At 43.2% G+C, this 27,484-nt stretch overlaps 1 protein-coding gene across 2 annotated transcripts in view; it reads left to right on the top strand.

The window, feature by feature from the left end:
• Positions 1-27,484, top strand: part of ACVR1 (activin A receptor type 1) — a 68,138-nt gene that overhangs the window by 27,170 nt on the left and 13,484 nt on the right. For both annotated transcript variants that reach the window (XM_056349093.1, XM_056349092.1), the window contains exons 2-6: positions 7,262-7,335; positions 16,079-16,345; positions 16,856-17,073; positions 23,347-23,446; positions 25,773-25,919. In XM_056349093.1, coding sequence (XP_056205068.1) covers positions 7,262-7,335; positions 16,079-16,345; positions 16,856-17,073; positions 23,347-23,446; positions 25,773-25,919 — 806 coding nt within the window. The remainder of the gene's footprint in view (positions 1-7,261; positions 7,336-16,078; positions 16,346-16,855; positions 17,074-23,346; positions 23,447-25,772; positions 25,920-27,484) is intronic.

Here is a 27,484-nt window from a genome sequence, read left to right as displayed (position 1 = left end):
CTGGATCACTTCTTTGCATAGGTAAGATATTTTTTTTTTCTCTCCTGGAGAAGTGGCTGTGTTGTCCCGCTGCTTAAGGTTAACTCAGAAAGTTTAGAACGGTCTGGTTATTTTGTGCAAGGTATACTTTGTATATGTTAAGCTGACAAGTTTAGGCTGTAATCAGAGAAGTACACAGCCATTCTTTGAGCAAGGGCAGTCTGGCACAGTTACGCTTTGAGGAAACAGTTAATAAGGATACTTTGAGGATGTTTCATATGCATTGCCAGCTTGGCAAGAAGGCTGAAGATCCATGTATCCTTAACTGAACTACTCTCATTATAATACTAAAAATCACACTCCTAGGTCAAAAAGACCCTTGCCCAGGTGAAGACCCCTCCCTGAGCGTGCGTAATAGTAAAAATAGTTGTGTAACCATATTATAATAATATGTAAATTACTAACCTCTCATTGTAAAGAGGATGGATACTAACTCTGCAGTTTTTGTGTATAAATTTATTGTGGGAAGTCCCATCTGGTGGGCTTGCTTTGGGGAATATCACCTAGGCTCAAGCTTTGTGCAAACCTGAAATAAATAATGTCTTACTGTGTAAGTGTGTGAAAACTGACTTACTGCATACTGCGCCATGGTTCCGCTTTTCAAGTAACACCTCTGTGCCATTGTGTGTCTGTCCTCCCACCCTGACACTGTGACTGTTCCTTATTTGTTGCCCCATGCTATGCCTTTTCTGCACTTGGTGTATCAGCTGGAGCCTTTGGGTGACACCATAGGCAATAAATGGATTGTTACTTGCATATGCCAGGATGGAGACCAAACAGGATTTTATTTCTACAAGTAACGCTGTGCATTGTTACTTTTTCTCTTTTTTTTTTCTTTGGGTTATTTTTTTTCTCCTAAGAACCTAGGGAGTGGCTCTTCATGAATGTATTCAGAGTTATTAACTTCATAAGGAGTAACTTTCATAATATTTTACATTGTATAGGTTGTTTTCCTCCTGGTGTTCAGCAGTATTGTGATTTTGCTTTGTATATGAGGACTAGAGGAGAACCATTATCTTGCACACTTCACTCTCTCTGCTTTTGTGGTCATTTGAATCTGAGACATTCAGCCTTTCAAGGTGGCAATCTTTTGCAAATTTTCTTGAGCTAAAGTGTATTGATGTGTGCCTTGTGTGCTTGCAGGTGGATGCCAAATGGAGTTTGTGGCTGGCTTCCATCTTGCTGAATTCTGGCAACAAATTCTAGCCTTTAAGAAAAGAATACCCAAGGCTGCCATCCTCTGACGTTAGGAATGCCTTTGTGTGTGCTGTTCTAAGATTGTTAGTTTGTGTGAGTTTCAATTAAAAAAGAGAGCTGTGAATTATTGCTTTTAAATGCACAACTTTACAAGTAAAGACACAGCTGTTGATGAATTTAGTTTGTGTGTGGCTATTGTGGATGGCAGAATTACAATCCAGTATTATGGATGTTTTCTTTTGATACAAATCTGGTGAGGTACATGCAAAATATGTACAGCCCTTGGGCTTTTGGCGGGTTGCCACCATGACTGTCAGTGATAGTGTGGGTGCTTCTGATCTCATCAAAAAAGTCTGAACTCCTCTAATGGTTCGTGTTCCCATGTCTGTGTCATATTGAGATGAAATGTAATCTTAAATTTCTTCACTAATTGGGCGTGCTCTTTTGTCTGGCGCAGTCTTTGCTCTGTATCAGGGTGGTGGCAAGAGACTAAATGCAATTTCCCAACAGCCTATACTGGTGTGGTGTGGTGTTTCATGTCTTCTTAACTCCTGGTTCTTCTCTCCCCTGCGGCTTGCTGCAGCAGTGATCTTGACAGGCCTGGGTATGGATCCCAGATTTCCCTTGCCCCCGTGTTGCTGTCAGGCCATAAAGGAATGATTTGGCAGGAGACAGATGGTTTTCTTAGGAAGAAAAGAGAAAGCAACTTATACATTCTGTAAAAGTGGAAAAGGTATTGGGGTTTTCAGGATAAATCCTTTAAAGTGTTGGGACTTTATGAACACAAACTGTAAGAATTCTATCAGTTTTTTTATCTAAAACAATTTGTTGTGCATCTGTATGTTAAGTTGGGTATCCTGATCAAGTATTATATCTGCCATATGATATGCTTATTATTGTTCATTTAGGCTTCTGAAAACAGTTTGATTCCTTCTTTGGAATCCAGAGCTGTCTTCAGCATATACTAGCCAGCTCTGAAGCTAGGTTCACTTTGTTTTCTGCACTTCACAGCAGATCTGTTTGAAATTTGTTAGCTGCCGCTTTAGAGGAGACTTTTGCATTGTGACTATGGCAAGTTTCAGGTTTTCTAGTTATATGCTTTTGTAGGAAAAAGCTAAAACCCAGTGATCTTCTTTTCAGTGTACATGAATGAAATTCACAGAGGCTGTATCCTGCTTCCAGCTCTGCAGAATCCAGGTCTGCACCCTTCCTCCGTAGGGAGGGTGGGATGGAGCGCTCGTATCCTGGGTGCCTGTGTTCTGATTGCCCTCCAGTAGCTACCGCAGTGGTCGTAGCACTGCTACAGGGCACCTTGAAGAGCTGCAGCCAAATAGTAGTAAAGATATACATGTCTAGAAAGGAGAATAAATTTTATGCTTTTTTTTGTTGGCTACTTTCTAATTTCCTTTTTTTTTTTTTTTTTTTATCTGGAATAAATCCCAGTCCTCCCCTTTGGAAAATGTTTGTGAATTCAAACACCAGATGCTAACTGGGTATCTTATGGATCTTTAGACCCATAGCAACTTGCTAGGGAGTTATATTAAAGAGTGCTTTGTTCTTTACATTAAAATGTATATTTTCTTTCTAAACAAATAGTGAGTGGAAGAGACGTGCTTGCTGGTGTTGCTAGAGCCAGTTTTTGGTTCTTATGTATGTGTATTATTAATTGCTTTTTTTTAAAAAAGTCATTTTTTTTAAGCAATGCAGACAGGACTTTTAAACTTATCCTCTGCAGTGTCTGCAGTTTGCTACTGGGATAACCTGAAAGTGAAATAGAGCAAAAGCCTGGCCGCAGCATTGCATGTGGCTTTCGTGTCTTCACTTAAGGGTACGGTGGGAATGCAGATGACTGTTAAAACCAGAGCACCATTTTGGAGCTGTGGCATCCCGGCACCTGCGGCAGCCCTGAGCGGGGCTGGTGCCTGGCGGGACCCTGGAGAGGGGCTTCCCAGCCCCGCGGCCCGCAGCCGCCTTGTGAGCAGCATGCTCTCCAGGCTTATTTTTAACTGCTGATTTAACAGGCGCGCAGCAGATACAGCATACCCTGAGCAAAATGGCAACCAGCAAGGGATTGTGACACTTCTTCCAAGGCTCTGGCAGGAGTTCAGCTGTCTAAACAGTATTCAGCCAGCGCTGGGTAACAGCAAGGGCAGAGAGCAGACTTTGCCTGATCCCACCTGAAATGTTCTCTTCTCTTGTCTGAGAGCAGGGATTAAGGACTTGACATGGTTTTAGTATAGTGAAGAGTTATATTTTGTCATCTCTAATTTTTAGAGTGGATGCACTTGCTCTCAAATAATTTTTGAAGGAAAACAAATATTTTGCAAATACCAGAGGCTCCTTCCCAGCTCCTCGCCTCCTCCGGTCTCTCAACCCCAGCAAACCCAGTTGAGGTGGTGTAACTGGGCTGTGCCATGCTGAGGGCTGTGTGGGCGGCTTGCCAAAAGCCCGAGAGCTGTATCGCATCTGCACATACACAGCACAGGATTTTAATTGGTGATAAGTAGGTGCAGGGTGGGGTTTTTTATAGGCTGTTGTAAGTATTCACATCCCTACTCGGCAAAAGCAGACAAAATATTCTTTGAGGCTTTTGGGAAAATGAATGTCTACAGGAACAAAGTTTCATAGAAGCAGGATTTAAATTCATAGCATTTGCCGCCTTTTTGTCGGAGAGGACCATGCATGCAGTGAAACGCATGAAGTCTGTTAATAGTCTGGTTTGGTTGTTTGCATTTATAATAGCAACAGTCTATTCATAAATGTTACCCTACCACAGAAGCTTGCACAAATACTTGCTTGCTAACGTGGGACTGAATACAGGTCATGCAGCAGGCCTTTCTGTAGGCACTGGGCAAGCCGTTTCTGGCCCGTGGGACCAGGATCCAGGCCGGAGCAGCCTCTGACCCAGCTCCCGCCGGCGCTTGCGGGCTGCGTCACCGCAGGTGCCTTCGCTTTGGTGTGCACATCTCCCTGGCAGCTGTGAAGCAGGGGAAGGATGCCAGCCTTTTTTTGTGTTAGGCACTTAAATGCATTTAACAAAAAAATTGGTGTAATTTCAGGTGCTTTACTCAATGAAGTCATCCTTGGGTTTTGTTGAAGAGGAGCTCTGAACAGCGTTTTGGAAGAAGGATCAGGAATGACTGTTACGGTGGTTTTGTGGCTTTTTTACTTACTTGATCCCTTTGGTGAGGACTGGTAAAAATCCTCGTACCTGGTGAACTGCTGTCTGTCTCAGCTCATGCTGGCTTTGACCTGACATGCAGATGTGGGCTGGAGATGTGAAAGCATGTAGAATTAGAGGATGGGGACCCGATTTTAGTACCCCAAGTGTGTTACAGTTCCCCTTCTTGAGGTGGTAAGTAGGCACTGTGGGCCAGCTCCCATGGGAGGTTGTTTGCCTCTCAGGGTGCTGCAGTTTGGATTACTGTCCTCTTCCTCCCACTGAGAAATACAGGGCAGATGTGTGTGTCTAAATATATTTATTTAAATTTTTTTGTGTGTGAATTGAAGTAGGTTTAGGAGAAAACAAATAGGTACATGCAGCTTACAGGAAGCAAGACAACAGTACAGAAACCAGGAAGGCTCTGCATCTTCAATTCCTCTGCTCTAGCTAGCTCGCATGTCTTGTGTGCGGCTGCCTTTCCTGGCAGGACTGACCTCCTTGCAGGTTCCTCCTGCTCTCCCTCCTTCAGCCACGCTTAACAGGAGGAAGGGCTGAAATGGCCGAGGGTGGGGGGACTTGCAGGTGGTGGATGGCTGGGAGGAGGGAGGGAGCCCCAGTGAGGGGTGGTCTCCCAGCTGACCAGCGGTGTGATGGTTCCCCACCAGCAGAAAAGAATCCTGTTGCTTTTTAATTGTGCGTGGAGGACACAGCCACGAATTACAGATCTGTAGAAAAACAGGCGACTGCTCGGCATGTCAGCAGCATGCTGCTGTTTAATGCCTTAACCCACTCTGTCTTGTTAAATTAATTTTTTCTCTCTTGTAAGGCCCTTGTCCCTTGCGCTCGATGTCCCCGCTGTCTGAAGGGCTCCCTGGGTGGACCGGCCGGTCCCTGCCAGGCTCACCCCAAGCGCTCCCCCTGCTCCCCCCTGCCCAGCTGCCTCCAGGGCGGCTGCTGGCCCAGCTCCTCCGCGGCTGCAGGCCGGCATCATTAAAATCAAAGTTTTCTGCCTCTGCTCTTTGAACCATTGATGTGTTGAAAGAAAGAGGGCATGTCTCATGAGCCACCTTTGTCTAGACTTGCAGAGAGTTATCCGGGTGTAATACCGAGGAAAATGCTGGTGTAAGCTGTTCAGCCAAAGAAAGTGCATGTGGTGGCTGAGTGGCTGAGGAGGAGGATGGTACCGCTCTCATGCCCTGCACGCACCCCCCTTTGGAGCAACAGATCCATTTGAGCTGATCCGGAGCATTAGGCAACTAATCATTCCCTGGGATAGCTTGCTTCTGCTTTGAACTTCCTGTATCGGATTGCTCAATGATCGTGCTATGTATAACTTCATTTCATCATGTTTCCAGTATAATTGTTGAAAGTTAAATATTGGCATGCGTTAAGAGTGGATTGATGTGTATTAAGAATGAGGAAGGCAAAGCTACTTGGTGAGTGGATGTTTGAAAGTAAGAGTTTCATTCCTGGAGACTAAGTGGTGGGCGCTGCCTGATCCTTTCTGTAAGGATGACAGCTCTGAATAGTTGGGTTCAGAATCTTTTCATCATTTTAACTGATGATGAAGAATTACTGAAATGTTTCTCATGTTCTGCAAAACAAATCCGTGTCAGGAAATACAGAAGTAAATGGCTTGGCTTTCGTCACCAAGCACTTAAGCAGCCTGCTAATGATTTGAAGAGGCAGCAACAGAAAATACGTGAAAGAAAAATGGCAATATAAATTTTATTTTCAAGTTTCATCTGCTTCACTAAAATTAAATCTGAAAAACGAAGACAAATGCTTACATGTGAGAAGAATGGTAATGACTCAGTACTTTAGTCAAGGAGAGTAATGTTGTTTTGAACATACTACTTGCTGCTGCTTTTGACCGAAATTTTATGGCTTGTTGATTAGGCCAGAGAGTCTCTGTAGGAACCAAGTAGCACAGGACAGACGAGCCCTTCAGAGTCATCCAGCCCTACTTGTTGGGTTAAATCCCAATGAAGATTGATTGTAGTTAATCTATTCCTTGGTCATATTAATCACTTAAATGCAGAGTTTAAGAAACAGCAGAAAAGTTTCTTTTCAGAAGCATGTTAAACAAGAATTATTTCACAGTAAAGAGTGGAGCTCTTATTTTCTTGTAAAGACCAAGTACCCTGGAAAAGGTACACAAGAGAATTCACTCCTCTATTTACTCTTTTAGAGGGAGCATGTGCCTCTGCTGTGAGCCTGAGTTTTCACACAAGATGTCGTTGCCTGTCTTCAACAGCAGGGAGAGGAAGCTGGGCCAGTGAAAGGAAAACCCTTGGAAAAGCAGCTTAAACTGGGAAATTACTCTTCTGAGACTGGTGTCTCCCTTAAATACATCTTGTTCTTGCCATCTAGCAATGGTTTCTGCTGGTTAAAGAAAGTTATTCACGGTTTTCTGGCTGAGATCTTTTCTGTTTCCCCACAAAGCCCAAATAATACACAGGTTTACAGACATTTTCAGTTCACAATAATTTAACTTTTTAATACCTGGTTGGAAGAATGTATCTTCTATTTTACATGCCTGCTTGGTACTGAAGGGGTTCGTGTTTTCCTACTAGCATATACTACTTCTATACATGCACTGTAGTTGCAAGTGATGTTTCTATGACTCTTAAAAAAAAAAGAAGTCATTTAAGAAATTGTAGTAAACTATGAATTTTATAAATGGAGGCGATGACTTGGGGAAACAAGGCACATTAAAAAGGAGCCCTATCAACCTTGGTTGTCCTGCGTTTCATATAAGGAATTGATGAAAACCATTGCTAAACACTGATTTTGGGATGGTTATGCTTTAAGACATTAGTAAAAGCGTATTCAGTTCTCCTGTCTCTTCTCTTTCTGCAGCTCTGCAATGGTAGATGGAGTTATGATTCTTCCTGTGCTGATTGTGATGGCCTTTCCCTCCTCGAGTTGGCAAGGTGAGTGACGTGCATGGGGATGCGGTAGCTGTTGGCTGCTGGAGGAGCTGGGCTGGCATGGCGCTCAGCCGGTGGTGCCGCCTGGCACTGTGCCACAGCACCCTGCACGCTTCACAAGCTGACAGCATGGGCAGGTTCCTCTCAGGAATGAGATGCTGCTTTTCCATTTCAAGTTGCTTCAAAGGATATTCGTTGCCCATTTCTGTAGAAAATTTATAGGGTGTGCGATTGGCATAGGTCTTCCCAGGGCCTGGGGAGGGAAATGGGGAACCTCATTTCAATGGCAAAATTTTGAGCTATATAATGAGGAAATCTTTCTAGCCCATGGGCTGAGCTGCAGTTGTGTTGCTTGCATTCTTGAAAAGAAAGTCGTTTGTTTGGGTTTTTTCCTCTGGGAAGGCTCTTAGGAGTATTTACTATGGTGTTTGATAACTTTTCCATGATTACACCAGTAAAATCTTTGGATATGGAAAATGACTTTTTTGTAAGTAATTTACACTGTTGTGGGCACATAAAGGTTTTATGACATGTAGTCCGTTTAAGATTTGCCTCAGCAAAAATGGGAGAAGGGTATTCCCTTGGGCATTCCCTCTCCATGGTATTCCTGCCATGGAGAGGCAGGAATGGTTCATTTGAAGGTCTCCCAGATGTTTTGGTAGATGACCTTCTGAAAGATGCCTACTTGCTACTTCACAAACAGCCTTTTAAAAATGTTGAATAAAGGTTTTCTGTGAGTAACTTGGTTTTCTCAGTTTTAAGTGACTCGGGAGGTGTATCTAGTGTTTGTCATGGCATATCTATGCTCTCTTGTATTTACCTTGTGAAACCTTTCTGAACTAATCTGCTGAAATGCATTCATTTTTAAATGTTGATGCAGATGATAAAAGGTAGAGTATATTAAATGGACTTAGAATGGGTGGTGGAAGGTAACGATTAAAAATGCACTGAAGTCTAGTGGTTGACTTTATGTCTATGAACAGAAAATTGAGACAAAATTTTAAAAGGGAGGAAGGTTGGATGAATGTGGAAATACATTAAACTACTAGTGTTACTGATACAATATTATCTTGAAATAAGGTTTGGTAGTAGTAATCACCCTGTACCTTATTATCGCTCTTCAAGTGCAGCTGACTGCTTCTCAGAAACATTCTTTCAGCTTTGAGCTGCTTGTTTTAAAAATCTTAAACCACCTGCCTTTCACATCCTTAAGGCAAAGAGCAGTAGATGGAGAAGAGGAACACCTGGGAAAGGTGCATGTTGAAGTCTGAAGCTCTGGCTCGTTTATCTCATTCAATATGCGGGATCAGACACTTTCACTGCTGGTGTAGCGCAACCTATAGAGCAGCAGCATCAACCCACCCTGCCCTTCCAAAGTACCCTGCAGGGGTTCAGATCTTACCTATTTGACCTGACTCCGGGTAAAAAAAAAAGACAGTAGGTTCTAGGGCTTAAGGATTATCTCTTTGTTAAAAAGATGCCAATAAATGATCAGAAAGAGAAGAGTTGCCAAATCCATGCCAGGATGTTTTCTTTCTTTTCCTGGCCATCTGGGATGCTAAGATTGGAGGTGCAGGATGGTTCCTCATCTGGGAGCGAAGGCAGAGCTGGACCAGGTGTGCTGCTGGAAGGGGCTTTGGACAGGGTTTGTGTGTGGGTGGGAGTGTGTGAGCTGTGCAGGGAGGGAGATGTGCAGATGTTGTGCCCTTGCTATCTGTCCACCTGTGGCAACTGGACATCCCCAAAGAATGTTTTCCTGTTCACACTGTGGAGCTGCCCTGCCCAGGGAGAGCTTGTCCAGTACTAATTTTTAAAGAACTCTGTGTTTGGGCCTGCATTTCTCTCCCATGGTGATAGAGCTCCTGTGAAAGACTTTGTAGAAGAGGCATGCCAATCTTGCTTTGCTTTTCTTGCTTTATTACTTCCCTTTTCCCCTCATACTTCCTATGATGAGTTTTCTTTTTCTGTGAGCAATTACTTGTCTAATGCACACAAACAATACTGCTCTTCTCCCTTTTCATGTTTGCTAGCAGTAGTGCTGTTCAGTTTCCTTTGGAAATAGTTTCCTACTTCTGAGCTGGTTGTAGAGGAGTGTCTGGGGAGGCAGAAATACCTAGTGGACCTATCGGCAAATTTTCATTTATGTCTCTTCATCTAGTTTTTGGCTTCCTCGCCAATCAGGTCCGTAGTAGCAGTGGGAGAGCTCGCTGCTTTGTTCCTTCCGTGCCTGAGTGCTTGGTGCTCACGAGCCAGCAGCCTGCACTAGGGCTGAGGTGGTGAGCCCAGAAGTGCAGACCTCTGGAGACATTTTCAAGGGAGATCCTGTGAGGGATTGGAAGTTAATCCTCTGCCACCTGCCACTAGGCCATGGAGGTGGGTCTGTTGCACCCTGAGCAGCATGCTTTTCCATGTGCTTTTTCTGATTTTTTAGAAAGTTGATGTTTTGGGGGAGAACAGGTATTTTGTCTTCCCTTGGCACAAAGTAACAACAAAAAAAGTGCAAAGCTTTAAGACTTTCCCCCCCTGCCTTCCATGTATTTTATCACAGATCAGTCCATTTCCTTTCACTGGGATTTGGACCAGATTTGGTTTTTGTGTTTTAGGGTGGTTTTTTTTTTTGGGGGGGGGGGATGTGTTTGCATTTTTGATGAGTGAAAAAAATGCCTGGACCTATCTTTGGGTAGTGTTCAGGGGCAGACTGACTATTTCTGCATTGCCACTAGGCTTCAAAAGATGAGATTAAACATGATTTTTTTTTGAAAAGAAAAAAAACCCACCACAACGCAACCCAAAAAACCAAACACTGTGTAGAATTTTAAGTGCAGAAACATGTCTCTTCCCTATTTGAGTGTCCTGAAAATCCTTTTATTCTAAAGGTTTATTGCAGTGCTTTACTACTTGTTTTACTTCTTTATTAGCCCTGTAAAGTGAGGAAAGAGGCTTTTTGTCATTTCCCAAGAAGCTAAACCCTGATGAAGGCAGAGTGTTTCCTAAATAATGTAATGCCTATGCTTAGGACTGTGAGTTTTTTCACTTGCTAATAGCTGTGCAAAATGCAGTTTCCTGATACCTGTGGCTGTGTTAGGAGCATGAAATGCTGCTGATGCTTCTGCCCTCTCTGGTGATGGGGGAAGGTGCCCAGGCAGCGTGCTGCCGCGGCTTCCCTGCCAAAGGCAGCCTCATTCCTTTTGCAGGAATTGTCAGGCTGGAAAGGGTCCTGTGTTGCACCACGACCAGGAAGAGTCTGGGAGCTACTGAAACTCCAGAAACTACTGTCTGCCTGTGGGAAGCTGGCTCTGGGGACAGCCTAACCTGCTCTCCAGCAGCTGGGCTGGGGCAGGCTGCCCTTCTGCAGAGCTGGGCTCCTCTGCCTGGCCTTAGGGCTTTCTAACTGGCCATCAGCGCCCATAGCACTTGTGATTTTTCTGGTTTAGGGTTTTTCTGTAATACGGAGAACAATAATAAGGCTAAACAGTAGTTTCTTAGTGCTGGAAAATTCAAAGGCTTTTGTTAAATTGATAAATCCTATATAAAATTATTACAGACTGCCCAGGGATGTGGTTGAATCACCATCCCTGGAGGTATTTAAAAGATGTGTAGATGTGGCACTTGGGGACGTGGTTTTGTCGTGGGCTTGGCAGTGTTAGGTTTGTGGTTGGATGCAATGATGTTGAGGGTCTTTTCCAACTTAAATGATTCTGTGATTATTATTATGGCTGTTATGTGGTTCTTGTTACTGAATGCATTGAGAAAGAAAAAATACACCTGAATGGAGCAGTCATCTCTGCAAGTGTACTTCTGTTTCCCTGAAGTGGCTAAGAATCATAAAGGGAAACTAACTACCAAAAAAGCGCTGTCTAAAGAGATTTTAACTTTTTCAATTGTGCTTTCCTTCATCTTTAGTTCATTATGATATGAAGCCCTAGCAGACCCCACCTCTTCCCCCAGTCCTAGTCATTTAAAAGCAAAAAGAATATTGCTGCTTTTATTTATTTCGGCCTTTGAGCATGAAGTCCCTTTCATCCTACTAGAGATTTCAGCAGTTTTCTGAAGAAAGCTTTGCCTGTGAATGGTAACCTTTCTGGTTTGATTTCAAGGTTTTCCATTTGAAGGAGTGATCCCGCTCAGCAGGTGGTCGCACTCAAAGCCTAGCCACAAGCCTCTACAGGGGATAACAACCGTGGCACAGCTCCGAGCGGCCTCGGGTTGGGAAGCCGGATCCCAGTGGCTCTGACGGCAGGGATCGGCTGCGCGTGCCTGAGGTTAGCCGATGACTGCAGTGTCTGTGCATGTTCAGTATGTGACCATGGAGGCACGGCACCTTCCTGCTGCACAGCTGTGGGCTGGGCTGGAGGAGAGATCCCGGCAGATACCCTCTACCTGCTCATTTTGGGACTGAAGGTGTCACTCCTGTTTGCTTTGCCTCACTCTTTGATAAAGACGAATCAAGTAGATGGAGTAGTTCCACTTGAACTTATGCCATGATAAAATCATGTCTTGGTGGGTGAAGGACTAGTTTGTTTAAGGCTTGTTTACCTCTGTCTATCCTTGGTCACCTGGCTCTTTTTCCAGCTGCATACTAAGATAAGAGGTCTCGTGGTAGGTTATTCCTCTGAACACTTGCTCGCGTGCACGAGCTAAATGCGTATTAAATCTGTGTAGTAAGATGTACTAGTCTTTACCTGCAAGGTGAAATTTAGTCCTGTGAGGAGCAGGGTGTTGGAATCTATGATCCTTATGGGTCCCTTCCAACCTGAGATATTCTGTGAAATTCTGAAAGGAAGAGTATGCAGTGGTGGGGCATTGCTGGAAGGAAATGATTTGTTGCTGTTAAAGCCGTTCTTTAAAAGGTACATGTAATATAATTAGATACCGTGTCTTTAGAAAGAAAACTGAGACTCTTGGTAGTACATGTTTTTACTCTTTTTATGCTTTTAAAAATTATTTAAATATTTGCTGACCACATTACATAGTTTACATAGGCATTTTTTTCAAGTCAAAGTTCACTGAAGGCCCTGTGTTGCTGCAGTGTCAATAAGAAAAGTTGGCCAAGTGCCTATTATACTAGGTGTTTTGATGGAAAACTTTGATGTTTCTTGTAAACATGAAAGGATCACTTCAAAGTTAAGATGTGTTACCAAAAATACATGTAGTGTATTTCACCTTGGAGAGAAGAAGTTTTGTATTTTCCCAAACAGTATAACAATGTTTACAGTCCAGGAATTGGGTATAAGATACAAAATAAAACTGCCTAGATTGGTTGTGTGAAACAAACTTCACATAGAAGTAAATAATTTGTCTTTGTTTGCATCTGTACCTTTCCATCATTGACCTTTGCAGGCTGGTGTCCTGGGGATTGAGGTGGGGATGGCCAGGGCTGTGTGCCTGGGCACCGCATGCAGCACCACATGCCCTCTGCAGCCACCAAGAGGGTTAGATGCTGCGCCTTCCCATTCCTCACTGAAACGTAGAGTGTCTTGCTTCTCGTTCTGTTGAAATACCTCAATAATTAGAGTAGGCGCTCTTAATTGTTGGCTTTCACAAAGTGAATAAGCAAACAAAATAAAGGAGCTTCAATTTTGATGCTTTCATAATAATGGGCTAATAAACTAGTTAATGAGAACTTAATGCAAATCTCTGTATCTGTGTGGTAAGTCATATTTTTTTTGTGTGTGTATGTATGCACAATATATATAGGCCAGAAACGCAGCAATGAGTCTCAGTATTACGAAACAAAAATATATGCCATGAACGTGTTTAGGTAATGGAAGTATTTTTAAACTTGGCTCCGTGCCTGCGTGTGTTGCCAGACTGCTACATGCATAGTTGGCCTGACGGCGTTCCATGCCCGGAGCTGTTGTCAAGTAGGTACTTACCTCTGAGTGTGGGTTTGGGGGACTTGGTCTGCTTCAGCCATAACCTCTTGATCACAGCTGGCCTGTGGCGTTTGCTGCTCACGTCTGTCCCACAGACTAGCTTGCACAGCCATGCTCAGGAGCGCTGTGGAGGCGTATCACCCAGTCCAGCTCTGCCTCTGCTGTGGCTTCGCTGTAGGCTGGCAAACTGTGCTTTTGGGGGAAATACGGCTATGGAGTACCCGGCCCTCCCCGGCTGGCTCGTTTGTGGCCTTCATGGGTACAGTGCAGTGCTTGGCTTGTGCGCGTTCACTGAAGCATCGCCCCGTCTGTCTGCTCTCAGGCTTCAGACCTGCAGCTCTGTTATAGCTGGTGGCCTGCAGAGGTGGGAATGGAGGACACGGCTGGTGCTTTGGCTGGTTCTGCAGCCTGAATAAGCCTTGTGTGTACCAAGGAGCTGGAAAAACAACTAAGAATGGAGCAGCTGGGGCGTAAGGGATAGTAACAGTCATGAAGGAGGGTATCTCCGTTTCCAGCCAGGGAGTTCCTCACCAGAGATGTTTCATTTTGTACAGCAGATAATCAATCTGTATTGGTCCATGGATACATCAGGATCTGCAGCAGTTTACATGTATGCAGTCAGGGTTACTCTGTCTTCATGCTCTATTAAAGGAATCCACAGCCTATGTGTCATGTCAGATCGCTCACCCTGCGTTCAGACTACAGCAGTCTTTTCAGAAGACAGGTAGCATGTTTGGAGTTGTAGTGTCCTAGTTCATTGCTTGTAAGGGATGTCAAGTTTGCTCTGCATGGGCTGATGAACTGCCCTGTGGCTGTGCAGTCGCTTCCTGGCCTTTTTGGGGGGGATTGCAGAGCTCCCCAAAGAGGTGGCATGTGAGCGGAGGTGGTTTTCTGCCAGAACTGCTCCTCTGGCTTGTGTGAGGTTTGCTCAGTCTTGAAGGGTCCATGAGTCAAGAGAAGAGGGGGGAGCGTTAGGCTGGGTCAGGCTGCATGCCAGATGAATTTTCCTCGTGGACTTAGTACCGCTGTCAGATGGTGGGTTGGCTGTCCTACTCTGTACAGCAGCTGTTTCTGCTGTTACTTAATAGCTGCAATGGCAGTCCCTGCAGCCTGCAAACCTCAGCTCTGTCCTCGCAGACAAGTGTTTGTCTGACAGCAGAAACGTCTTGCTCACTGGGAGGTACTGAAATCCTTGCTGCCTGAGGGCTGTGTGGGGAAGGCTGTCCTTACCAAAGGTATGGAGCTTGTACTCTTTCAGGCAGGTCGTGACCATGGTCTGGGAGTTAAGTCCCTTGATGGTCTCTGGCTTTGAATGCCTTCGGCAGTTCCAGCCAGACGAACCAAGATTAAGGGCTTGTGTGTTACAATACCAGTTGTGTTTTACTGCTGCTGTTGTGGGAGGAAGAAAAGGAACACAACTTTTATTATAGGAATGTTTGGCATGACTTTTTTTTAAAAAAAAAAAAGTTCCACAAAACTAGCAAAGTTATTACTTGGTATGTGTATGGCTGGGATTGTGTGTGCCAGTACTGTGACAGACACTGTCCAGTTTCAGGATTCTTTCCTTAATTTAGTTTTTGTAAGCAGTTCAGAAATGGAAAATTGTGTTTGTGAATTTGTTCGCTGTGGGAAGAGGAGGGGAGGAAAACAAAAGGGGGAAACAGAGTTACGTTCCCAATGGGCAGACTCTAATGATAGGCTTGAAAAAGGCCAACACATGGTATGTTCAGCTGCTGTTGTAGGAGCATCCACTGTATTTGTGGCTGGAAACTTCTCCTGTGTTAAAACTGAAAAAGAGAATGTAGGCATGATTTAAGTTGGCATAAATACGTGTATGTGTGTGCACAGGATGCATGTAACAGAGACCGGTGACTTATTCTGTCCTTCACAGCTGTGTCTCTTTTCTCAGCCATCTGTGAGTGCACATGGCTGTTTACTACCATGGGCACCTGTGTCTTCCAGGAAACTGAAGAGCTTCCAGTGTCCTCCATTAGCTAGTCAAGTGGCGTCCTCTCCTGTGGAGACCGGAGCGACCCTGTGCTGTGTGTTTAAAGGCATGTGCTCTTCCTGAAAGCGGCAGTGTGTGCGGTTCTGGGCAGAGTGTGGGGTTTTTCCCAGCTAGGGAATCTCTGGACACTTCGTGAGGATGCTTAGTTTAGTTTCCTACTGTATATATTCTCTTAAAATTCTTACTTTTACTTAGCGAAAGCACCTGGAGTTGGAAGGTAGGGGGTGTACCTGCTGACAGTGTGTGTGGCTTCTCACTTTACCTTTTATCTCCAGTGGTTACTCAGACTTGCAAGGTACTTCTCAAAGGCTTGCCTTCCTGGGACAGTAGGTCCAGATGTACTTATCAAGCAAGCTAGTTAGACCCGCTAAATCCTGTGTAGCTGTGTCCGCTGCAAATTTAAATGGTGCTAATGCAGTTTAGTTAGTCATTGCCAGAATGCTTGAGAATAACTATTTCCATATAGAAATATAATGTGGTTTAGCAGATCTGTTTAAATTTACTGTTTGTTAGGTTTTTTTTCCTCCCTGCTGAGTGTCCCTGTAGAGGTGACGCCCCTGTGTTGTCTACCTGCAGTAGTGTATGTGCAAGAGGTGATGTAAAATGTCACTGAACTCTGGAAATTTGAGTACCTGGAGCGGGCAGATATGACTGGTATTTCTTTGATAGTGAAAGCTCATATCTTTGTCTTGCTAAAACAGCTAAATTAGTATCGTTAGCTCCTGCTTGGTGGTTCTTCAGCACTAACTGCAAGTATTATTTCTTCCCTTAAACAGAAGGCATATTGTCTAATGATTTAATTAGCTCTATATAACTGAAGCTATTGAGAGTATTTTTTTTCCTCAACTTTCCCCTTTTACAGATGATGAACTGAAGCTAAATATGGTCCACTATGAATGTGTGTGTGAAGGCATGTCCTGTGGGAATGGAGATCGTTGCCAAGGCCAGCAATGTTTTGCTTCCCTGAGCATTAACGATGGTGCTAAGGTTTACCAGAAAGGCTGTTTCCAAGTCTACGAACAAGGGAAAATGACATGCAAAACACCTCCGTCTCCTGACCAAGCTGTTGAGTGCTGCCAGGGATACCTGTGCAACATGAATATTACTGCACAGTTGCCTTCTTCTAAAGGTGAGAGGTTAATTAATAAGTAGTGCATGTTGAGAAAGGGAAGAGGGTTCGGCTTTCATCTGATGTGATGGAAGTGAGATGGCTTCAGTGGTAGCGAAAGTAAGGGTTTCATGAACGCAGTGAGGCCCTCTCTGCTCTGTTCCCCACCCTGGGGCCCGCTGGCACACATCTGATGTCCACAGGTTGAATGATCTGTATTGCTGGATGAATGATAGGGGTTACAGTGTGCAGTCAGGGTTGGGATTGAGTTACTGCCTGTGAGTGAATTGCTCAATCACTGTTCTGAAGGGGTGGGTTGTTCTGATAGCTCTGCAGGGAGTTGTTCCTGTAGCATCTTTTGTGTAAGCGCACACTCATAGCTCTGGCTGTCTCACAGCCTCTTTCAGACTAGGTGGCTGCCAAGTTAAATGTTTGTGTCAGTGCTACTCATTTTAAAGACTTTTGCTGGGAATTAAAAAAAAAAATTTTTTCTTCTGTTTTTTTTTCTCCCCTTTCCCCCTCCTCTCTCAGGGCAAACCTTTCAAGGAGAAGCTGCAGGTTACAGCATGGAAACACTAATCATTGTTATACTAGCCCCTGTGATAGTGTTGGTAGTTTTTTCTGCAGTAGCTGTGCTGATCATCCGGAGAATACAGAAGAACCATATGGAGAGGCTCAATTCTAGAGATGCAGAATATGGCACAATTGAGGGACTCATTGCATCAAATGTTGGAGACAGCACGTTGGCAGTAAGTAACCTGCACGCATGGTGAAAATTTGTGCGATCTTTCTTTGCTTCTGAACTCCCCTCTCGTACCCTCCAGGCATGGCCACATCAATAACAGGACCTGTGGCTGCCAGGGGATGCCACTTAGATTTAGGACTTTGGTGATCACGTTCCTGTGCTTGCAAAGTTGTAGTTTAAATGAAACTTAACCAAAAGATAGCTTTTGCAAGTATAGATCCTTTGACCTGGAGAATTGGTATAAACTGTAGTCAAACTGTTTATGTTCCTAGAAGCGATGTCTAAACAGCAACAAAGAGTATGCCTGATTGTTGGTAGCCTGAAAGTGATACAAAAGGTATAAAAATGTACTACATCTTTTATAACAAAAGACAGCCTGGAAGGCTAGAAAAGATGTGATTGCTAGAGGAAGAAGAAAATACAGGTATCTTTTAACTTTTTAAAACTTGAAAAGTGACTCCCATGATCTTAGTAGAAGGGCTCTCAGATGACTAGAAAATCAGTGAAATGCTGTTGACAGAAGAGTGGTAGGAATTTTAAGGAATGAGAACTGCTTACTCAAACCTCAGTTTTTAAAATGTGTTCTTGTTTATGCAGTATCTGGAAAATAAAATTGTATGGGGAAGTGTTTCCTTTTTAAAGACTTAATGTATCTTACCCTTTCACTTGAGGCCAGAAAAAAGTGGTTCTAGCACATTCCCATGCTTAATCGAAACTGAGTAAGTAAGGCTTCACAGGCACCTTGAGTGTTTGTTTCCGAAACTAGTGCAAGGAAGGGAAGTTTTCTCCTCCTTGCATTTCTAAGATAAAATCTCCTCAACATTAAGAGGTTGGAAAACGTTTTCCATTTAGGTGCTTTCACTGCAGTGTTGAAAAGTGGCTAAGAAAAAAGGTCCAAACCACAAATACCACGCTACTAAATACATTGACTGGGTATTTTCTTTCTGTGTTTTGGATTGTGTTTCTCTCTGTAGGAAAAATGGGTATTTTTTTAAGTGAGGGATACCTTTCGATACCTTCCTTAGAAAGCGTTGGTTATCACTGACCAGGGAAGCAGTTGTGGCTATGTCCAAAAAATACCCCAGAAAACGGCTGCATCTCCTCACCTGAAAGTTGACAACTGCTTTGCAGGCCCAGCTGTGGGAATTTATTAAAAGAAAGATTCGTGGGACTGCTCAGGAAGTGGAACTATTTTGGGGAGCTGGGAACTATTTCTTGCATCTCTTTGTTCTGACGCAGAGAAGTTTCTATAAAACACCGCTGTGAATAAGTGCTAGAAGAATCATGTGGAAAACCTTTTCGTTCACAAGACAGTATGTCCTGACAAGTAAGTTTTCAGGGTTTGAGATGGCCAGTAAGGGATACCATTGGAGCAGGGAAGATCCTTTAAGGAACAATAGATTACAAGTAAATAATGAGACTCCTGGTCACCTGGATGCCCCAGTGTGCATTTTTGAAATGGCCTGTGTGGGGACCAAGTAAAGCAATGCTTCAGCCAGGAAGATGATCCTGGTTCTCTTAAGGGGAAGGGGGGCGGGGGGGGGGGGGGGCACGCATGTATGATGGAGACATGTAACTTGGCAAGGGGCAAGGAGAGGGAGAGGGTAGATAGGAATCAGTTTTTCACTTTCTGCAATGTAATAACAAGGGAAGGCATCAAAATTAGCAAGTAACAGCAAGGATAAAAATATGGAAGGTGGTTCTTAACGTAGTGAATAATTGAACCACTGGAACTCTAGAAATTTTCTAGATGCTACAAGTTTGTATGTATTCAAAGAGCAACAGGATGAGAAGGCTGTATGTTGTTAAGCACACTAAAAAAAAAAACCCCACATGGGTGTGCAAAAAAACCCCACAAAAACCCCTAACACACAGAAAAAAACCAACCAACCATCAAACTAGCTAAGGAAGTTCCAGAGCTGAATGTGCTTGGAGGCTGGGAGAGCATTAGAGGAAAGCATCATGTATGTTATCACACTTCTAGTATTCCAATACTCTCATACCCCAGTGCCCCTGTATACTTCCATATGTCTGATACTACTATATGTCCGCTACTCCACTGCATTTGTAATACCCTAATAAAGGGCACCGCTTTTGGGTGCGGTCAGGGGCAAGATACCAATCTAGAGGTACTTTAGAGTGGTCACTCTGGTAACAAGTTTTGGCTTCCTTGGTAAGAGGATGCAAAGGGAATTGCCTTCCTCTTAGTGCTTGAAATGTCAGAGCACTTCACATACATCAAGTATGAGTGCAAACTACAGCAGCTTTCTACTACAGCCCTGCTATTTTGCTTCAGCTTGACCCTATATAAACTATACTTGGTAATTTAGTTTTTTTGAAGCGCCTTTGGCGCTCTTGAATTAGCCCACAAGGCTAGATTCTGTCTTACTGTTCTAAAAAGCAGCCAGTTTTGATATGTTCACAGTGAACTAGGCATGTGTGTAACTAAGCACTGCTTGCCAGCTCATACCAGCTCTTATCTCTTATCAGTGCAAGACCATTTCCATTCCATTTGCAAACCTTTTGCACTTCAAGTCGTTTAATGTTACTTGGAAAGGGTGATAAAACCTGAGAAGAATAAATCAAAATTCTTTTAAAAAGAAATTTGAGAAGTTGCTAACTGTAAAAGCTTGGTCTAATGGAGCTGTTTTGTTCTCAGCTGTTAGACCTTCATAGCTGTATGATTGCAGTGCCTCTGGTGTGCCTCTTGAGTGTTGGTGATGAAAAAATAAATAAATTGATAGTTCCTTGTTTCTAAATGTTCATCTAAACAGTGAGTCTTTTTTAAATTCCAGATTTTTCTTCTCCATTGTGTGTTTTAAACTGCCGGTTCTGTTATGCATTAGATTAGTTTACATTTAGGATTAGTCTCCATAGTGTCGCAAATGCTTAAAGCCCTAAGCTTCCTAATGGGGAATGGAAAGAGCTGTGGCCTCTTCAAATCCTGTTTTTACAGTCGCTGCAGATAAGTTTGGGGGGGATTTGTCTCCGGTATAAGCAGGAAGGAAAATGAGCTCTCTCAGTTTGTATTAAAAAGCAAAACAGTAGTCTCCTGTTATTCTTAGATTATGTTTTTCTTGAGCACTCATTAAAAATTTGTTAGGAGAAATGAGATTTCACTGGATCTGGTTAAAGCTCAGTAGTGCAGTTTGCTGGAAATACTAGGAAGTTGATTGTGCTTATGCCTTTTTTTTTTTTTTTTCTTTACAAAGGAAAAGAGGATGATAAAAGTCCAGTAATACAGTTAACGCTTTGAACTAGTATGGAAGTCCTAGCCATAAAAGTCGCTGGGTATTAGCACTTTAAAAGGCTAATAGGATTTTAACATTCAATTAGAATCTCACTCATGTCTTTTTATAAGCTTACAGTTTAAGGTCTGGTGTCTGTGCACTAAAAATACCAGAAACTGGTAAAAAAATTTAAGAAAGACTTGTTATGAAAAGTTTTTGGAGTATCAATGTTGTATCTAGTGTAGGTGATACAGGTAAATCTCCTATTGCCTTGTTTATTTTAAAACTGTTTTCAGTTATTTGTAACTGTACCAAATTTGAATAGTTTGGACCAAAAGTTCCCATATGACTGTTGTCTACCACAGAATGTGTTGTGGTTTTTTTTGTTTGTTTTTTTTTTTTTTTTTTAAGGGACTGTTCATCCAGTGCCATTCAGCCACTTTAGGGAAAGAAGACTTAGAATAAGTAATTTGAGTGTTGTCTTTTTAAAGAAGTTCTGATTTGGGGCAGGGACCTGATATTTATCAGGGAAAGCCCTGTGGTGGCAGACATGCTTGTGGCCATTCTTCTCAGGGCTCTCCGTTTTGAGCCACTTCAAAAGCTTATGGTTTATAAGATCTGTTCCTGGATGTGTGAGTCCCTTCCCCTCCGGATGCCATGTGGTGCTCCCCACAGAGATGGGGCATGCTTCTTCCCCAGCCAGGGCACCTTTGGGGTGTTTCTGGATGCAGGGCCGAGGTGGAGCAGAGGAGGCTGGGCAGCGCCCAGGTGTCCTGGGAGCGGGCAGCGTTGGGGAGACTGTCATTGACAGTACAGGGCTGAGGGAGTAATGGCAGCAAGGGCAGGGATGGGAGCTGGGGTGGGAAACCAGCATGGTGTATATGGCAGGGGAGAACTGGAATGAATGCTGTAACCAGGGTGGAGGGAAGAGATGCAAATGGAATGGAGGAAAAGGACAGAAAACTGGATGGGGGCAGACTGAGCAAAGGAGAGCCTGTAGTTTGGGAGTAACAGTTCTCTATCTCAGCTTACTGTGTAATGCATGTGAAATAAACTGTAACCAAAGCATCTCTCTCTCTCTCCTTACCTTCCTTGCTGAAGGTAGTGGGCTCCTGCAGCTAGCAGTTGTTGCCATGCTGCAGATGTATCTACAAATCCTAACCCAGCAGGTTACCTGCAATCACAGCAAAGTATTAAATGATTTTGTTTCTCCTCTCTGTGACTTACTAAATTAACTTCACATTTGGGTTTTGGTTGCTAAAACAGAGGTGCCTAGTGACATCAAGGTGCCATGTGGTTTTCAGGATATCTTGTGCAAGTCTGACGAGTATGATACAGGACCTCTTGGGTCCTTGTTCTTCTCTGGGGTGGTGCCTGGTAAGATACACTAGGACATCCCAGATAGCACTGGGTGTAGTTAACCTGCAGTTCACCAGTGGCTCCCACTGTCAGAAGCAAAGCAGAGCATGCAAGAGCGAGGCAGTGAGGATCACTGCAGCAGCCTTCCTCCCGCTCTGTTACAGCTGAAGCTCGGATTTGCAGCGGCATGTAGTTTTGTAAATCCAAGCCTGGACTCAAAAGTGGGGAGGGTGGTATGTCGGCGATGGGGGCCTGGGTTGCTGCACCTGCTGGCTCAGCCCTTCCAGGAGGGTTTGGTTTTGGGGTGCTTGCCCACTCTACCTGCCAGAGTGTGCTTCATGGGGGGGTGGGGGGGGGTGGCAGGCGCTCGTGCTGGTGGGCAGTGGTGTCAGCAGCTGTCTCGTCCCCGCGGGTGGGTGTCTGTCAGGTCTGGGTGCCCCTGAGGCAACCCTGGCTGTGAGCCCTGGGACGTGAGCTCTGGGCTGTCACCTCTCCCCTCGGCTCACATGGACACAGAAGGCACCCGTTTGTAGGTTTTCCTTCAGCAAGACTGACTCCCCTCCCCCGTATGACTTCAGACAAAACAGTCAGCTGAGCACAAATTGTGTGCAGGCCACTGATTAAAAAGGTGCTGAAAAACAAGTTGTATCACAAGAATATGTTGGTTTTATCTGTTTTACCATTTCAATTGGGAACTTTCAGCTGTGGCTCTTTCTAGAGTCTGTTTATAGTAATAAAAAACCATTCAGAGTTCTGAATGTCTCCTCCTAATACACGTTTATTCATAGCGATTTGTAAAACAGATTTTGAGAGTATCTGGTGCCATAGATCAGCGGGGCTGGGACATGACTTTAGCTCTGATTACTGAAAACGCATTAGGGTTGCTGTGCCCTTCTAGTCATCATTACTAGGAAAGCCACAGGTGACTGGAAGAATGGGAAAAGTCTGCAGGAATATTCAGAAGTAAATACTGTTTTTCTTTCTGCTAACTGTTATAGGGATGAAGGTTTTAAGTATAGAAGTCAGAGAAAGTAAGTTTATTTCTTTTTGAGGCGGCTCAGATTATTGCAAGACATAGAAAACTATGGGGGGAGAAGAGCTGATATTAACCTATTTGAAATAGGTGACAGATACAGAATTGAGATAGCATAAGCTAAGTAAGAAAACAACAAGGGACTGAAAAAGGGTGGAATTTGACTACAGAGGACAGCTTGTAGGCTATGAGTGAGCTTCCAGGTTCACGGTCAGTAAATTTGTTGTCATGTTATTTATTAAACAAAATTATTTATTTGCTAAACAAAATGATACTGTAATGCCAAATATAAGATAGAGACAGAATACGAAATCTGCGAATGATGCTTGATTTGTTTGCTGTTCCTTGTCTTGTTTGCAAAACTTCCAACAGAAAGTGATTACGCCTAAGTTACAGCTCCACTACCAATCTCTTCTATGCATGGGATGTTCTTTGAAGTGCTAAAATCTTGCTGAATAGCATTCTGTGGCCATCTGTATGGTGATGGCAGTGGTTTGTCTTGACCCTGAGTGACCAAGTGGCACACCAGAGCCATTGAGATACTAATAAACTTTAACTTAACCTGTCCTGTGAAGTGGTGTGCCTTTGTGTATTTAAATGGGGAGAAAATGTAGTTTCTCATAGGTTGTAAACTTCTGCTTTTGTTTTTGAACAGGATTTATTGGACCATTCCTGCACATCTGGAAGTGGTTCTGGACTTCCTTTCTTGGTGCAAAGAACAGTGGCTCGCCAGATCACACTTGTAGAGTGTGTAGGTTAGTATAATTCTTGTTTGCATCTAGTGCCAAGTCTTGGTAGCAAATGCAGAATGAAAGCTTTATATCCCATCCTAATCAACTGTTTTTTCTCAGTCGCTTATACAAAACTTCTTAGGCTTCAGCTTATGGCACATGTCTGGGTTTGGAAACTGGAGTGGAAAAATTCCTGTCAGATCTGTGCAGAAGAAAGGGGCAAATATCACCTGAGCTCTGTGATTGAAAAATAAAGCTTTGTTCAATAAGGCAGTGTTAAAAAAAACACAAACTAGGCTTGTTTGCGTACTTTGTAAGCTAAGTAAACTATGTTTTTAAAAAAGCAAGCTCAATTTGAAGTTTGAAACTGTCAAACTGTGAAACATTGGTTCATTAAATGGTGTTCAGTTAGAAAGCTTTAGAATTAGAAAAGGATCATCTGGATTTGAGATCTGGAGTTAAAGCATCAAGCAAAGCAGCTAATGGGGCATTGGGAAAAACAAACAAACAAACAAAAAACCTACACCAAACCCCTGTGGGTTTATGCCATTAAAATGGGAGCACGAATGTTTTGTAACTTACCTGCTCTGCGCTGTTGTTTTGGGACTGTGTAGGCGATGATGTACTGTTGCTGCTCTTTTCCCCCTTAAAGAGAGAATCTTTCTAGTAATTCTTCCCTAAAACTCTTCTGGCTCTTTAGTTTTTTTCAGGACTTCAGGATTCATTTTAAGGATCTGTGACGTTTTTCTTCAGCCTGTATATATATATATATAATGAATTGAATGGTGTTAAATTGGAGTTTAGTAGTTTTAGGAAGCATTTGGGTCAAAGATACCCTGAGGCAGTGACTGAGCTGAGATGCCATACTGGCACTAAAGAGGTGAGGAAAGCATAATGATTGATTCCAGCAGGAAAAAAAAAGGACTGCTTAAGTATGTTCTGTGCTGCTGCTTCAGTGGCTTGAACTCAGAATGGGTTAACATTTTCCTGTAAGTCACTAGAAGTTTTAACTCATCAGGATGTTAAATCAAGTCTGACTAAAACAGATGAATCCGTGAACCTAGAGGGACTGGGCCTACTTTTCACCAGTGTTTCTTTGCTTTTGGCTTATAGTATGTATTTGAGTAGGCACAACTGTTCACACTTGCATTAAATCCAAGCGTACATCCACTGATTCTCTGCAACTGTAGGGTATGATATGTATGATGATTTTGCCTGCAATAGACATTTTTCTGTGCGTGTATATATTTGTGTGAGTAAGTGTGTGTGTCTGGAATTATGCCTGCTCCCAAGTTAACTCAGGCTGGCGCTATTTCCAGACACCATGTGTTTTAGCCTGTAGAGCAGAACCAGATGAAAGCACTTGTGCAGGAAGCCTCTTCTGGGTGGTGGCATTGAGACATTGGTGTTGGGTGTCTCTCTTCATTTGGTTATACCTGCTGCTGATTCATATGTGCCTCTAAAGAACACTGAATAGCATAACAAAGAAGGGCAGAGTTTAGATATTTATAGTTGTCAAATCTAGCACAATTTGTTGCATGAAGTCAGAGGCTATTGTAGGTGGACTGTGATGAAAATGGCAATGACCAGAACTTGCAGTCTGCCTAGTCCAGGATGTTGCTTTGCTTTTGTGTGCTTGATAACTTCATACGTTTCTTCTAAGCTATTTGGGTAAAAACCTTAGCATGCAGACAGTGTGTCCTGATCTCCACAGAGCAGGATTGGGTTTGGTGGGGTTTTTTTCCCTAAATCCTTTTTAATTGTTGTTTGTGGCTGGATTTTCTCTTTTGTTTTTATTTGGGATTGGGGTTTTTTTGTTGTTGTTTTGGGTTTGTTTATTTTATTAATTGTCATTCTGCATTTTGTGTGTCTGGCTGTGCTGACTGTTTTTTACAAGGGCTGATGGTGTAACAGAGATGTAAAGGCTCTATCCCCCCAGCATTATATATCCTTCCTGTCCTCCTAACTTCAGAATTCATAGATTTATTTGTATTGTGTAGAATGACCTTGTAGTATGCTGCCCAACTTGTTTAAGCTGCAGAAGTGCTTTCGTTGCTGGTGGTTGAATGATTACACCTGCCCAGTACAAACACTCTGTCCACTGTACCAGCATGCAAGGAGGAGAGATACATACTCTGAGTTTGTAGTTGAATCAAACAGGAAAAATTAAGGGACAGCGGAGCACAGCATGACTATGACATAGTTTGACTACCCCTGCAAATACTTTTTCCCACTTCAGTGTGATACTTGGGCCCATGACTGTTGAGTTTCCATCGTATTAGCTAATTCTGGTCCTTCTGTCCTATGAGGATTATTAGTTAACAGCTTTGTGGGTTTTTTCCCCCACCAGGAAAGGGCCGTTACGGAGAAGTTTGGAGGGGTCAGTGGCAAGGAGAAAATGTTGCTGTGAAGATCTTCTCTTCTAGGGATGAAAAATCCTGGTTCAGGGAAACTGAATTGTACAACACTGTATTGCTGCGGCATGAAAATATTTTAGGTAAGTAGGACAACCATATTCATGTATCCTAGTGTAGCTGCTGTAAAGGTGAATTAACTGAACAGTTGACTTGCAGAGCACTGCAGATTCACCAGATGTCTTGCAACCTTTGAGATTAGGTTTTTGTCTTTGTGATAAATAGTTGAAGGGAAATTCTAAGGCAGAGCCTTGCCAGGGGGTGCTGAAACCTTAGTCTCAGCTGGATAAAGTATCATAGTAACTATGAATCGTTGTCCTCCTCCAATATTCTAGCAAGCAGCAGTCAACCAGATTAATCAGTTGTTAGCAGCACAGTGTGTAGAAAAGAATGGAGGTGACACAGACCCACATGCTAAGAACTCGCCCTTGCAGCTCTTCTTGCAGGACAGCCAAGTGCCAAAAGTGTGTTGCACAGTGTGTTAGGTGGGGAAGTTCTAGTGGATCTGTTTCCTTATAACTTCAGTTTACCTGGGCAAAATGAAAGCAGAAAAAGTGGAGAAGAGTTTGTAATATAGAGGTTTAAATATTTGAATACTTTCCATTGTGCCTGAATAAAGTGCAGTATGAATCCATTATTTTTTCTGTTAAGTGTTCTGCTCAGGGTCAAACTAAGCTCCTTTTGGTGTTGAAACTTCAACTATAGTTGCCCCTTTATGATGTATCTCATTTCTCTGTAAATATGTGAGTATGATGATTTTGAATTTTCTGCATCCCTTGTACCTTGTGTGCTCAGTTCTGAGAGCTTAGAAAATGGCTTTTTTGTGTTGTGAGCCATGGCTGAAGTTTAAGCAGCCCTTTTGAATCCTTGTAGACATGACCTTCTTTCACTGGTGTGCTACCTTTACATACAAAAGCAGCAGCATATTTTCTGCCTGTTGACAATACCTCACCCCCAATCAGTCTGTCTTCAATCAGTTTTACTTATTTAGTTTTTCCCTATTCTCGTTTCCTGTCAGAGTGTGTTCCTTGGCTCTATAGGTCACCCTGCTAGATGTTTGTCTGATGTGTCCTGAAGCAGTTCCTTTGTTACTACCAAAACAATTTGATGGCCTCCTGAAATGTGAATTATTGAACTTTCCATCCCCGAGAGAGCAAGTAACTTGGCTGAAATTACATTACACATTTCCCATGTTCCTCTGTGTGTATTTAGTCTTTCTTGATAACTGTCAAATTTGTTGGCTATTTTATAGAGGTTTTTTAGATGTGATATTAAACAATATTACAGATTACAAAAGCATCACATTGTGCAGAAATCTGACTTCAGGAGAGAAAGTAGTGACAATGTCATATGTGGGCTTTTATTGTTCCTCTAACTTGGGAATGAAACTTCTGTTGCTTCCCAGCTAAAGCTGTTGAGGTGAACAGTGTGCAGATGCACGTTGATCTCGGAGGTAACAGGAAAGGAGCGACTCCTGAGGTTTGAATGCAGTTTTAAAACACCACATTTTTGGAAGCATGAGTTTCAAAGAGACATTTTCCTCTGTTCCTTTGTAGAAAATCATTGTGAAATATGGCTATGATGCATAAAGGGGGTCTGCCTTACTTCCCTGGAAGTAAGTTGCACACTAGTTGAACTGTCTGGTATT

The sequence above is a fragment of the Falco biarmicus genome, chromosome 8, assembly GCF_023638135.1.
Source record: "Falco biarmicus isolate bFalBia1 chromosome 8, bFalBia1.pri, whole genome shotgun sequence".
Classification (NCBI taxonomy): Eukaryota; Metazoa; Chordata; class Aves; order Falconiformes; family Falconidae; genus Falco; species Falco biarmicus.
This window is presented reverse-complemented; position numbering and strand designations above follow the sequence as displayed.